This window comes from Anthonomus grandis, chromosome 12, assembly GCF_022605725.1.
Source record: "Anthonomus grandis grandis chromosome 12, icAntGran1.3, whole genome shotgun sequence".
Classification (NCBI taxonomy): Eukaryota; Metazoa; Arthropoda; class Insecta; order Coleoptera; family Curculionidae; genus Anthonomus; species Anthonomus grandis.
The window spans coordinates 8,346,754-8,362,106 of NC_065557.1; the positions used below are offsets into that span (position 1 = coordinate 8,346,754).

The 15,353-nt window shown below is 32.5% G+C and overlaps 1 protein-coding gene across 4 annotated transcripts in view; it reads left to right on the forward strand.

The window, feature by feature from the left end:
- The window catches only part of LOC126743384 (transcription factor CP2-like protein 1), a 57,807-nt gene that overhangs the window by 34,333 nt on the left and 8,121 nt on the right, over positions 1-15,353 (forward strand). For all 4 annotated transcript variants that reach the window (XM_050450441.1, XM_050450442.1, XM_050450444.1 and 1 more), the window contains exons 8-9: positions 11,842-11,995; positions 12,105-12,307. In XM_050450441.1, the coding sequence (XP_050306398.1) occupies positions 11,842-11,995; positions 12,105-12,307 (357 nt within the window). The remainder of the gene's footprint in view (positions 1-11,841; positions 11,996-12,104; positions 12,308-15,353) is intronic.

Sequence of the window (15,353 nt, forward strand, 5' to 3'; positions counted from 1 at the left end):
TTGGCATATACTGTCGTTGAGATTTATTCCTAGTGTAGTGATACTGAACACATTTTAACTTTAAAATAAATGCTTTGACATTTTCTCTTCTTTCGGCATATTTTGTACTTATCCTATCCCCTCATCTATTTTCTTTGGGTGGTATAGTGTCAATCAAATAATTTTTAGCTATATTTTGCACCCGAAACCTTGAAATGTCCAAGATAGATAAAAAGGCTTTACTGCAAATCTGGAAAGTGCCATCTTTAGTTTTAATAAAATATTTTAACGAAACGGAATTATTTCGAGTTCCTTTTATTGGACGGCGCCTTTTTGGAATATTTGGTTCTGTATGTTTAAGAATAAAGTTATCTTGCGCAATTTTCGTAGTATTTTCATAGAATTTTTTATGAAATCTTCGAATATCTTGCATAGACAAGTTTTCACTGGCAAAAGTACTTTTTTTATGATGACATTTGGGGTGTCTAGGTAGAGTTTTAGGCTTATAACTGCAATAAAAAAAATATTTTAAGTACCTACCTACCTAACTATTAAAAATTTATTTAAAATATTACCTTTGAACTTTATCTTTTGCTTTCTTCCAGTTTGATGGATTTCGCAATTTCTTTCGGCCTTTACCAGGTGTTGCAAGACAAAATGAGTATTCCATATCACAATGTGTGTAAGACTCTTTATATTAACAAATTTTTAACAAAAACAGCACAAATTAACTTTCAAGCACTGCACAAACAAAATCAACGTACATATTTATACCGCAGTCAAAACAAAACTAAACCGTAAAAATATAATTTGTAGAACACATGCCTGTAAGATCTCGCGGAACAAAACATTTTTGATTTCGCGTATTCTTACTGTGGTATAAGTGTAAATGGAAGAAAAGAGTTTTGAAAACGTTGCAGATTAATGGATTAAAACATTATTTACATAGGATTAAAAAAGTTTTGCTATCGTTACTACTTTTTCGAAGGGAATTTCTTTGGGATTTATCAAGTTTTGTGGCCAAATAAATTTGACATCTTATGTCAAACGTCTTAAAGAAGACAACGCCACACATATCTCATTTTTGAATAAAAATGGACTTAAGCAGTTTTGCAACTGAACGCCTCATTTGCATTATGGGATAATACTAATTAATGAATACTGAATAACCGAAGTAGTCAAAGTAATCTGTTTGTTATTACGAGAACTGCCGAGTAATTAATGGTTACTTTTTTAATGTGTCTAATTTCTACATAAGCATTTGGCATCATTACATCAGAGATGCAAGTAAGAAAAATGCCCGTAGTTCCACGACATGCTACTTCTAGCCTTTCAATGCACATATTAATACTTCTTAGATAAGAGCCAAGTAGTAAGAGTAAGAGCCAATAGAACACTGAACCTTCGATTGACTATTGCACCCTCTGAATGTCGAGGTATAGTACTAAAAATGAGTGTGTAGCGGGAAATTTTAATTTGAATTTTGGTCTACTATACTTACCGTGGCCTTAAAATTAGTGGGAAATCTGTGGCTCCTTCGGCAACTGTAGTACGCAAATGTAAAAAAAAATTAAACTTTTTTTTTGCCTCCATGTTTAAAAAAAAAACTTGCATTTTCCACTTTTTCTATTTGTGTATTATAATTTCTAAAAGACCCATACATTTCCTACTAGATACATAGGTCTGGGTATCAGAAATTAAACAAGAAATTTTTATAAAATGCATTATTATATTGTAAAAAAAAATTATAGCAAAAAATTAACAGTTTTTGTTAAAACATAAAGTAAAATATAAAAATTCGTCCAAATTTTATAATGTATAAACTTACAACTTAATTTAATCAGGAACTTTGTTGTATGAACAACAAACTTTGTAGAGTAAAATTTATTCAGGGTGTTACGAAAAGTTATAAAAAATGTATAATGGTCAATAAAAATTTAATAAATTAACTAACTATCAACAAATTAGCAACAAAAGCAGGATCAAAAGATAAAATATTCACAAAATGTATTACTCTATTATGCAAAGAGATTATAGCAAAAAACTCACAAGTTATACAATTAAAATTAACAGTTATACATGAAAAACATTAAATAAAATATCACAGTTCGTCCAAATTCCATAATGTATAAACTTACAACTTAATTTAATTAGGAACTTTGTTGTATGAACAACAAACTTTGTAGAGTAAAATGTATTCAGGGTGTTATGAAAAGTTATAAAAAATGTATAATAGCCAATAAAAATTTAATAAATTCACCAAGAAATTACCCTCTACTCAATTAAGCAGTAATTCTCTTGGAAAAACTTTTATAAATTAAATAACTATTAACAAATTAGCAACAGAAAAGGCAATAAGTAAAAATCATAGCGGCAGAAACAAAAGATAAAATATTCACAAAATATATTACTGTATTATAAAAAGAGACTATAGCAAAAAATTCATAAGTTATCCACCAGGTTAAGACCCTGTCAATTGCCCAAGCTTTTAATGTTTTAAGAAATAAATACAACTATCGAGTCTTTTAATGTAGTGTTGCACATGATGCTTTATGACATTTCCATAATCAGTTAAATGAAATAATGACGTACGCCTGATAAAAACTGACTCGCTCTGGAACTTTATTAGACCAAACTAGATCTGTTTATTATTATGATTTTCATATGCTGCAATCTATTTTTAGCCGGGACACCCTAATAAATCCCGACGACATATTAACAACAATAAAACGTCCCAGGGCACCTATTTTTAGCTCACAAATTTAAATAACCGAACAATACAATAAAACGAAATAATTGAATTAAAGCGATGTAGCAGCAACAGCGCAATCGGTGTCGTTCGTAGTTGTGCAACGTACTCGGGTGCTTTTAGATGCAATTTTCACAAATCGGCGCTCTTAATTCAATTAAGGCAACAAGACGGTAATTTTATTATTATTATTTTTTTTTAAACGTACTTCGGCCGGGATACGATTATATCGGGTCGATACCGAGCCGACACAAACCGCTTATTCCCTGCTCAACCAGTTTTGACCGGATTTCGGTTTTTCGATACGACCGAGTCGTGCGGTCCTGCTATACGTAGTTTGCCGCTTCAATCCAGACAACACTCGCTGCATTTTATTATTATCGGAATATTTCGCTTATTATTATTATTATTATTATTATTATTATTTCTTCTATTCTCTTTTCTGATTTGGTTCGGAAAGGTTCGCTTGATAGTAATACGGTTCGCGTTGGTGTATTCGGACCTACCTCAACCCAGCTGTCAATAATGATTTTCCGTTGAAAACTTCTTCGCATTCATCTACGCTACATGGAATTTAAATTAGTCGAGTGAATTTTAAAGTGAAAGTTTTATAGTGTTAAGGGAATCTGTGCACCCTCGCGGTCCAGTTCGTTTAATGGTTAAATTATTCCGCCCCAAAAACCGTTTTGCTTTAGCCCAGGAATGGTCGGCACTTACACTACTACCATTTCCCGCCGATTTTATGGAGAAATGTGCCAACAGGACGCGATCTTTTACCCCCTATTCGTCATACTCCTATCGTACCAGGCCAAACGCATTAGATGACATCAATTTTCGCTTGAGGGCGACAAAGAGAAGAGACGATTGCGACGTTTACTTTTGTCACAGTCGCAGTTCGGTCGCCCTGATCTGATTCTGAGCGTGGAGGAAGGCGCTCAGAAATGGCCCAGCAGACCGGCAGACTGTATCTACTGATCCACACGATGACCATAGCCGACAGTGATTTTGTCGTGCAGGCGCAGTTTTTTCACACGTTTTTCGACGGGTTCGCGCAGTTGGGTAACGCGCGCCTCATCGGACGCAGGGTGAGCATGAGAATGCACCCCGGACTGCGCAGGGGTCAGGATCGTGTCAAGGCGGCGCTGCACCGACTCGCCGCGCCCTCTGTCAAAACGATGCTGAAAAGGAACTCGGCGGTGGTCAAGCATCAACTTAGGACGGTTCATATGTAGGTTCAATTGCTTTATTTTATAGTCATAATAACAACAATAATAATAATACTTTATTAGTACTAAACAAAGGCTACATAAGCAAAGTCTAGTCATAGGCTCTACTTAACTTAAAATGCAAAACAAATATAAATAAATCTATAGAAATTATTCTTAAAAAAACTGCAAACGAAAGGAAAAAAAGAAAAAGATAACATATTCAAAAGCAAACGGTATTACCTATATACAGTACCGAGCAAAAGTAATGACTCTTTGCATTTTATAACAAGTTTTCTACTTTATTTAAAAAAAAAAAACTTTATAGGCAATCTACAAAGTATACAAGGTGTCCCGTATCGTTATGTTCAAATTTTAGGGGCATAAAGTACGCTTCATTATAAGTAAAAAAAACATAAAGTTTGAAGGCCCATTTTTATTCGTTTCAAAGTTGCTCGCCCATGAATGTTATTAGAGGGTAATACTAAAAATAAAATCCCAAAGTAAATAAAGAATTTTTTTTCGGAGATCACAATAAATACTAACGAAATTGACTTATGATAAACAAGGCATTTATTCTAGTTTCTTAGTGACTCAATTGAGATCTTTGTCAAAATGCCGTACCGATTTTCTTCTCAAGAGTACGCAGACATGCATTTTGTGTATGGGTACTGTAACGACAGTTCTCGTCAAGAAGTTATCGAATATGAACAATGGTTTCCAAATAGGCGCTTATTGCAGAACATTTCTGGAAGTACACAGACAATTTCGGGAATGCGGACTGCGTAATTATTATTTCGATCGGGGAGTGAACTTGCTAGCAGACTTGGATCAACGAGTATTAGATACTGTTGCAAGAGATCCAACTTTCAGTTACGTCGAATCTCTACACAAGTCGGCGTACTGTTTGGCCAATTTTAAAACGTGAAGGATATTAAGACAGTCCCGTCTTAATTTTCATTTCTGCAGAACTGTCCTGTGGACAGATGAAGCAACATTTACAAGGTGTGGTATTACAAATCTGAGAAACCTGCATTGGTGGGAATCAGAAAATCTAAAAACTGTTCGTCCTTGTAATTTTCAACATAAATTTTCTGTTATCGTTTGGGCTGCTTTAATCGATGAATTGTTGATTGGTCCTGTTCTGCTTCCTGCAAGGTTGAATGCGGACAGTTACCCTCAGTTTCTTATGGAAGAACTTCAAGGACTTTTGGAGGATGTCCCACTAAATATTCGTCTACACATGTGGTTCCAAATGGATGGGGCTCCACCGCATTTCGGAATTGCTTTCCGAAGCTGCGTTACGGCCAACTATCCAAGATGGATTGGTCGATGTAGTCCTGTTGCCTGGCCACCTTGATCACCCGATCACAATCCCCTTGATTTTTTTTTATTGGGGTACATGGAAGATTTGGTTTATGCGCAAGTTTCAAATACAAGGGAAGAGTTATTGGACCGTATTCAGCAAGCTGCTTAACAAATAAGACAAAACAGGGGTCAAGTACGGATAACTACGTCATCTGTTGGCTTACGGGCACAAGCCTGCATTCAACAAGGAGATGGACAATTTGATAATATTATCAATTAACCTTTTTTTTTAATAAAATCATTTTTTATTTACTTTACAAATTAATTTTTAGTATTTTCTTTTTATAACATTCATGGGCGTGTAACTTTGAAACAAATAAAAATGAAGCATACTTTATGCTCCCAAAATTTGAACATAACGATACGGGACACCCTGTATAATATAAGAGACATAAAATAATATTTCTACTTGTATGACGTCATCCTATAAATTAATTTAAAAACAGAGGAACGCGTATAAATGTGAAACATCTCTTATCTAAAAAATCATGTTTGGTTGCATCTTTTGCTTTTGATAACTGCGAGGAATCTCCTCTTCATAGATATAGATTTAATTAGATCCACTTAGCTATACAGTGCTTCATACAACTCGGCCACATTTTAAAATTTTTCGAAATATTTACATTGAATTTTTTGTCCAATAAATCCCATAGAGAACCCATTTGGGACTCTGGGCTGGCCACTTAAGAACAGTAATATTTTCAAATTATTATTGCAATGGCATGTTTGTCTCTGCCCATGGCAACATATTATTACCACTATATTTCTAGATACCAATGCCAATCCAAAATTCCGTCAATTTTGACAATAGGGCCTATTTCAATACAGAGAAACAGCCACAAACTTGTAAACTTTCCCGTCTATGCTTGGCCAAAACATACTTTGGGTCAAATGTTTTATTTTTAAGACGCCTGATCCATACGATTTTCCGTTGTCTGGGGTGCAACTTTATATAGTTTTGGATACTACCGACCGACTTAATCCTAACTTCCTCGAAATTATTGCTCATTTAACACTCGATTCGATTGATATTTTACAGTATGTATCAGCCAAATAGAATCATAATAAAAGGAGGTATACTCAAAAAAAAAAACGCCCAGACACGTCGATAAGTATTGTTACTTTTTCTATTTTTTTCAACAGCAAAAAATATACAACCCGTGTCAGGTAACTGTGGTCAATATATACAACTTTTTTATTTTAAATTCGACACGCTATATATTGTTCAATTTTTTGATTCTTCAGAATATTCCATGTACAATGTCCTATAGTGCTTTCAACTGTTTCGCAGGTAGTTCTATTACATTGTCATGTTTTCCAATTTATTGCAAAAATTAACATTAAAAACATAGAAAATTATTTGGTTACATACACTCGTTACAACACACCTAAAAACTAATAAAAAATATCCGAATTGAACTTAGTTTATAGTTATAGCCTGATAAGTCTATAACTTGCAAGGATTGGAAATAATTTTGATATTCCTTTCAGGCATTTATAATATTTTTTTATTTAATTCCAGGCATTTCAAATATCTTCATGGCGGGCATGATTTCGTTATTCCAGGCATTTGACGGTGTGTTTTTATGTCATCCATGCACTGGAAAAAAGTCTCAATTGTGATTTCCAGACATTTGGGAATTATTTTTTCTTTTGGTCTTTTCTTTCGTTTAGGCATTTGAAGTAAGTTTTCATTTAATTCCAGGCATTTCAAATATCTTCATGGCGGGCATGATTTCGTTATTCCAGGCATTTGACGGTGTGTTTTATGTCCTCCATGCACTGGAAAAAAAATCTTTTGTGATTTCCAGACATTTAGGAATTATTTTTTCTTTTGGTCTTTCCTTCGTTTAGGCATTTGAAGTAAGTTTTCATTTAATTCCAGGCATTTCAAATATCTTCATGGCGGGCATGATTTCGTTTATTCTAGGCATTTGACGGTGTGTTTTTATGTCATTCATGCACTGGAAAAAAGTCTCAATTGTGATTTCCAGACATTTGGGAATTATTTTTTCTTTTGGTCTTTTCTTTCATTTAGGCATTTGAAGTAAGTTTTCATTTAATTCCAGGCATTTCAAATATCTTCATGGCGGGCATGATTTCGTTATTCCAGGCATTTGACGGTGTGTTTTATGTCCTCCATGCGCTGGAAAAAATCTCTTGTGATTTCCAGACATTTAGGAATTATTTTTTCTTTTGGTCTTTCCTTCGTTTAGGCATTTGAAGTAAGTTTTCATTTAATTCCAGGCATTTCAAATATCTTCATGGCGGGCATGATTTCGTTTATTCTAGGCATTTGACGGTGTGTTTTTATGCCATTCATGCACTGGAAAAAAGTCTCAATTGTGATTTCCAGACATTTGGGAATTATTTTTTCTTTTGGTCTTTTCTTTCATTTAGGCATTTGAAGTAAGTTTTCATTTAATTCCAGGCATTTCAAATATCTTCATGGCGGGCATGATTTCGTTGATTCCAGGCATTTGACGGTGTGTTTTATGTCCTCCATGCACTGGAAAAAAAATCTCTTGTGATTTCCAGACATTTGCGAATTATTTTTTCTTTTGGTCTTTCCTTCGTTTTGGCATTTGAAGTAAGTTTTCATTTAATTCCAGGCATTTCAAATATCTTCATGGCGGGTATTATTTCGTTTATTCCAGACAATGGTATTTTGACGGTGTGTTTTATGTCCTCCATGCACTGGAAAAAAATCACTCTCTTGTGATTTACAGACATTTGGGAATTTTTTTTTGGTCTTTCCTTCGCTTAGGCATTTAAAGTAAGTTTTCATTTAATTTCGGGCATTTAAGATATCTTAACTATCAATCTACAAAATGCTTGTGTCTAAATTAATTTTTGATTAATCCACTCCTACTACTAATCCATTACCTCTAACAACAAAAAAATACATTAATGGCAAAGTGTGAGATGTTCAATATGTTCGCCACGAACGCCCTGGTAACACCCTAATCTTAAATAGAAATTTCTTCTAACGTTATTCAACATCTCAGGCGTGACCGAACTAATCCCAACCCTTATTCGTCTTTTAAGTCAGCTAAGTCGAGTTTAGTTTTGTAGCTAATATTTTTGACGATGTCTAACGATGTCAGATTAGGTTATCGTGCCGGCCATTCCATCGGTCCTCGTCTTCCTATCCACAGATTTGGAAATATTCGGCTGAAGTATTTCGTAAAGGGGTGGTGCTCCCTCTTGCTGAAACCTCATGATATTAGCTGGATCAGGATATAAGTTGGCACGACATTATTTTGGATCAGTGTTAAATAATTATCAACATTCAAATTGCCATCGATGGACAAGGGTCATATGATCTCTAACAATTCCTGTGCATACATTGACGTTTTTAGGATGTTGGGTATGCTGTTCTCTCATCCAGTGAGGATTTTCTTTAGACCAATAGCGGCAATTTTGTCGATTAGCATGAGCATGATATGTAAAGGTGCATAACATGGTCTGATTGAGTCTCATTGTTAACTAACTTTGCCATCATTTTTTCACAAAAATCCGTTCTCTTTTCAAAATTGTTTAATTTAGTTCCTGAGTTGGCATCAATTTATAGGGATGCATTCTATTTTCTTTCAATGTTCGTATAATCTGTAAATGGCTAACATCGAACAGTGGCACTGCTGAATAACCTGAATAACCAATTTGGTATCATCACTTATTGCATTCGCAACTGCTTTTTTATTTTACTAATCTTCCCTTGGGATATAAGAGGAAAATTTAAAAATATTTTATGGAATAAGCGAGCAACTTGCAGTTGTGTCCATAACCAATCGCCTGTAAAATTATTATTTTGTGCGTTTTTGTTAAATGAACCATTCTTCTGCTAAGGAATTAACGAAATTCAAATGACTATGACACTGATAACTTTTGCTAGCAGACAATGATTTCCAAGGCCAAGCATCTTAAAACAAAGTGAAGAATACAATTTTATTTACCACTTTTTCTATTTAAAAAAAAAACTGCTTTCTAAATAGATTTTTGAAACAGTTTTATTTAAACCATAAATTATCTGTATTAATAACCTCGTATTTTTCAATTTTAGGTGTTAAATCTTTCAATGAATATATAGAGTGATTTAAAAAAAAATCACTATTTCCGTCAAGTTTTAGATAATATCCGAAATAAACCGATTTTTTTCTCTTATTTAGATGCTATTAACATATATATAAACAAACCTTTTTTTGATAAACATACACATAAAAAATTGATTCCTTTTTCCTACAGTTTTTTGAATTTTCAATTTCAACCATTTTTAGTTCTTTAATTTTTTTTTATTAAATTAATTTTTAACTCGCCACACTTCCTAATTAGTTAAATATGTTCTAATATTATTTAATAAATCAAATACCCACACTAACCATAAAAAAATAAAACTACTTATGAAAATATGAGACTACTTTAGATAGGGATAAGTACAGATTATCTGCAATTTGCCAATTTTACATGCAAAAACCGCACGTTTTATTCGCATCGCTCGCTACACACACGTTTCCATAGACCTCTTTTAAATATAAATTTCTGGGCAGTTTGAACCGGTTTAAACCGATGGCTACAGTTTACCTATCGGTTTATGGTTATAAAGGATAGAGAGAGAGCTTTTTACCATTTCATACTAGATATAATTATTATTATTTTTATTCACACTTGAAGCTATTGAACTTTGAGTTAAATAAAACATCTTGTTTAGTTGGTTTGTTTATTATAATTTCTTAAGAAAATTGACATATTACAGAAATATTAATTTTTCTAATGGATTTATTAGTGACCAAATGCTACATTATTATAATTAAGATTTATGATTGTAATTTTTCATTAATTGGACATTCATGATTTTTTTCTAATATTTTAACAACAATAAGACAAATAAATTCATGAACCTTTATGTTGTTTTTTTAATCTTTATTTTTTTCTTGATAAGGATTACGTTTTTAATAAATACTTAAATTTCAAGTAAAAGTAAATAATGATTTTCTTCAGATAGGTTGCAAATGACGTTAACGAAAAAATTCTAGATGTTTAGGGATTTTAGGGCATTTTACGTATTTGAAAAAATATTTAATAATTAGTAGATTTTCAGTTTTTTCTCACAAGATGCCATTAAGGTGTCTTGTTATCAAATTTCATATAATTTAAATTTTTATGCTTTAACTACCTGAAAAACATGAAATAACGATATCTTCCAGGTAGTTGTGGTTTTTTTAGCAGGAAAATTCCAGATTTTTGTGGGTTCCAGGGTAGTTAATTATTTATTTAATGCAGTTAAAGTAATTTTAATTAAAAACATGAATTTATCAGGGAAAAATCTTTTGAAATTATCAAGGTCAGCAGATTTTATATTTACATACTCCGATTTTTTGAAGGTAGTTGAGGTTATTTTCGCACATTTTGTATGAGTTCCTGTACAAGTAATTATTGATTAAAGGGCAGATTTAATTTTCCAGCCATATAATTCTTTTTGAAAACGTTTTCTATAGATTACAGTTAAAAGTGACGTTTAACATAGAAATTAATTATTTATAAAAAGTCATTTTTAATATAAAAGATTTTAGAGGATCCCATTCTGATGTTGGCATATAGCAAAAAAAAATATTGGAATATTTATTGGAACTAGTACAAAATTCTAACCAGTATTACAGACAGACATCTGCTAAATCATAATTAATTTTTTTAAATTAAAAATGTATAGATAAATTGAGATCTTGAGAAAAAAAACTGTATCCAGCTTTACTAGCATTCCTTTCCATGTAACTGTACCTAGTTTTTCATCTTTGCGAATTCCTTATTTTTTCATATCAAGTTCAATCAATGACAATAACTGCATCGAAATATTTCTTAATTTAAACTTCAGTTTTGAATTTCTACCATGAGAGGTTTGGAATTTAGAGATTTTTTTAATTTACTTTAGTTTGTTTAAAAATAATCAATTAAACTTCAACTTGAAAATTGATTATGGCTATAAGGACTGATTTAGTGCATATGCTCAATTTTCTTGGTAGGCGACAATCATTTTTTTATCGCAAAAAGTGTCCTGAGTTTGAGTCAAACAAATTGCAAAAACCATTTCACATAGATGCGTTTTAATGGATCTTAAACTTCGCCTCTATCTCCTCTTCCTAATAATCTTAAGTAATGGTAACTTGATGTATCAAAGCTCTGTCTTTAATAAGTTCTAATATTAAAAATTAAACTCGAATTGCTCACCCAGTTATATCAAATTTTTCTCTATAAATGACATCGTCCTAGTCTAATTGGTACTTGCCCCAAAATTACCTTTTTGCAAATTTCTTACTGCCTCATTAAGCCAATTAACCAACAATTGAAAAATCACTTTTTTTTTCATCTGATTTCGTAATTATAAGAGTAACGATGTAGCTAATTTTATTGGCGTCACTTAACGTAATTAACTTGTCGTGCTACTCGTTAAAGGAACATTTCAACGCATGCATCTAATTACGACGATACATGATAATTTATCACCGTACTCCACGTGATTTTAATAATAATTACGTTTTTTTGCAGTTGTCCAGAATTCCAAAAGGCAAGCCAAAATAATTGCCAAAACAATGACGTCAGTCAGCACGCCCTCATTCCGCAAAAAACCATTCACAGCAATCCGCAGAGTCCGGAAAAGCGAGACGAATCGTCCCTGAATAGCGATAACGGAGTTGTTGAAGTGAGTGCATTCGATGTTCTTAATTGTATTAAATTCCTACTTTTTCTGTACATTGGCACATTGACAAATCATTAATATATTAACGAGTTCTAACCAAATTTTCTTTTAGTGTTTTACCAATAACAACCAACTGACCCAGTTTTCCAATCCCGACGAGACTGTCCACTGGCTCACCTCGAACCGATTCGAAAAGTACCTGGACGTGTTCGCTCGTTTTTCGGGATCGGATATGCTCCGCATGTCCAGGGACGATCTGATCCAGATCTGCGGACACGCTGATGGAATCCGTTTACATAATGCTTTACATTTAAAGTAAGTTTTTAAATTTATATATTTAACTACTGTGTTATTTATAATAGTGGTCCCAAATCGACCCCTTAAAAGGCAAAAACCATAAAACTGAAGATGAATGCGTTGGGTTCTTCACACTTTTTTGTCAAGGAAAGTCCCTTTGTAAATACATATGTGAACTTGAATTTTCATGGAAATTAGGAACGTAACCGAAACATTTAACAAGCGAAAGGAAATATAAAAAACAATATGCCAATTCACATTTTTGGTAAGTTTAATGAAATATCACATTTGGTTTTCAAAAATTCAAGTCAACCAAAATTTAACAAAAATTCAAAAATATAATATTTCTAAAAAATAAACAGTTGTCTACCCCTTATTTTTCCAAACATAAAGGATGGTTTGTAAATTTGACAAGTGTAGATGTACCGAAGAATGTTCAAATTTTCTTGTTTGGGTGATAAGTTTAATTTACTTTAGAACTCAAAATTTCAACCTCTGAACGACATGATTATTGATATAGATTATATTTTGTTCAAAATATCGTATTCTGAAGAACCCCTAAACGAAACTCCAATATCAACATCATTAATAATTTCACCAATGCCCCTAAACTAGTTGAAAAGTGAAACGACACATATTAGTAACTTATTAGTAACAACCGCTGATAACGGTAATACAACTGCTGATAAATAAAACAGATTATTTATTAAAAGCAAATACCATAAGTGTATACTGTAGCAAATTCAAAAAAGATAAAATGCAAATGTGACAAGCTAGTTGATACATTACTCAAAAAAATATTTCCACAAATATGTTGTCTACCAAAATAAACACAAACCAAACACGGAAACCCGTTAGATCTATAGTGAGTTTTATTGGTTCTCCCATTTATAATATCTTCAAATAGATTTTTGAGATTTCAAATAATGCCTTTCAAAGAGGTTAATATTTTGTTGAATTTTTTTACTTCATCCAGTCTATAATACTCCCTAAACATTATATATTGATATCTTTGGACGTGATATCTCTATTTACAAAAATCCATAATGATCTGACTAGAGACATTATCATTAAACGTTGGTGAATGATTTCACCTAATACCACACCATTTTTGAGTGACTTTTTCAGCTTGTTTGATTATTGTATTGAAGGTAGTTGTTTCGAATTCAAAGGAAATATATATCAACAAATTTTGTACTTGAAATGGGTTATTCCATGTCACCGATTGGCTTAGATACAATGATGTCAGAATTACAAAATGTCATCTTTTAACAGGTATGTCGACGAAGTCCTGACTTCTGTCCCTACTGATGGCGAGATTCCTTAAGTTCTTAATTAGTAGATTGGTTTATATATTTTCAGAAAGATCAATAAACTATATTTCAAACCTTCAAATTCAACACAAAATTAACATTATTTGAAATTTAAATATCGTGCAATATTTCTCTCAAGCCAACAATGTCATGAAGAAAATATTAATCTCATTCAACAATTCTTAATTGAAAATAATTATCTACCTTCCCTTATTAGGAAAGTACTATTTTGTAACGAACCAAGCATATATTAAAGGTTTATCGGAATGGTTAGTTGCTCTTAAACATCAACACAATCAATAAAGATGTTAGTCACTCTATAGCACTAGTTCAACATCTTAGGGAACTGCATCATTCATTCAAGTTTAGTAACATACAAATTCTTGACCAACAAAAATTCTTAATTAAACGTAACATAAGTGAAATGCTACATAGGAAGAAACATAATACTGTCAACTTTAGAAGTGACACTGAAAACCAAAGTTTTGCTTACTCAAATTTTATATGTAAATTACCTAGGTACTTGAATACTGCGATCAAGCAACAATAGTCTAACCCTAAAATCTATTTCAGTTATTTACATATATATACATACATAAATACATAGATTTCTTATATCGTTTCGGCAGCTAATACTGATATATCTAGTCTACCGGTTTGTTCAAATCATATATTTTAATTCTGTTGCCTTCCTATACGTAACCGGCCTCAATTTGTTACGTTTTTATCCCTGTTATATGTGCTAATTTATTTTACCGGAAGAGGACTACGACTTCGGTATATCTTTTTGATAGTTTTCCCTTCACCCCTTCTTGAAACTCTATGGCAGGCATATTATCATTTACATAAATGTTAACTTATATCTTTTTAGCAAATGTTTAAAAAAAAAAATATTGTCGAGCCCTGAAAAAGAACTAAATATAATTCGAAACGCTAGCTGGAAACAAATAGCTTTCTTAATAAATTGACCATTTTACACACTTCTAACTCACAATCTTTTGTCACAGAGTCGCAAGCCAAATAAAAATAGAAGACCATGAATTTAAGGACAATTTGCGATCATTTCTAAAAAATTAGGAAATTCTATTGTCCAGTTTTACATATACTCGTGATCAATTTTATATTAGTTTGTCACTTGTCACTTGTCGTTTTCTTCGCGATAATTTAGGGTGAAAGATAAGTGCGATATGCGACACAGAGGTTTCTATTTCTTTATTCCTTTTCTGCCATTTTTCTTCTCTTCCATGCTTTTCCTTTTATCTTCTTTCGCTTTCTTTCTTTTCTGGACTCTTTGAAACTCTGGACGTCAATATTGATATTCGTCCCGCGGGTTGTCTTTTCTTATGGATACGCGGTGGAGCTTTCGGGAAAGGACCAAACGATTCTAAGGTCGAATCAAAATGTGACCTTTGTGTATCTGAACATTAGGCCCATGAGTCCGATAAAATGGTTTCTAAGTCATGGCCATTGTCTCTACCTCTTCATCATGTATTTTTCTCTGGATACAGTCCATCAGTCTTAACACTGGGTTAATCTGGTCCCTGAAAGATATCTGCGTCCATCGACCATATAACCCTCAATCGAAAGCCGGTTTTTATATTTATTTTTATTTTACTCAAACATCCTCCAAGCTAATAGATCATATAATAATTACGGAGGATTTAAGCATTTTACGGTCAGGCACGCTAAACCTCAACGTTTCTGATCATGAATTGATTTTTGCAATTTTCTTTTATTCAATTGGCTTTGAA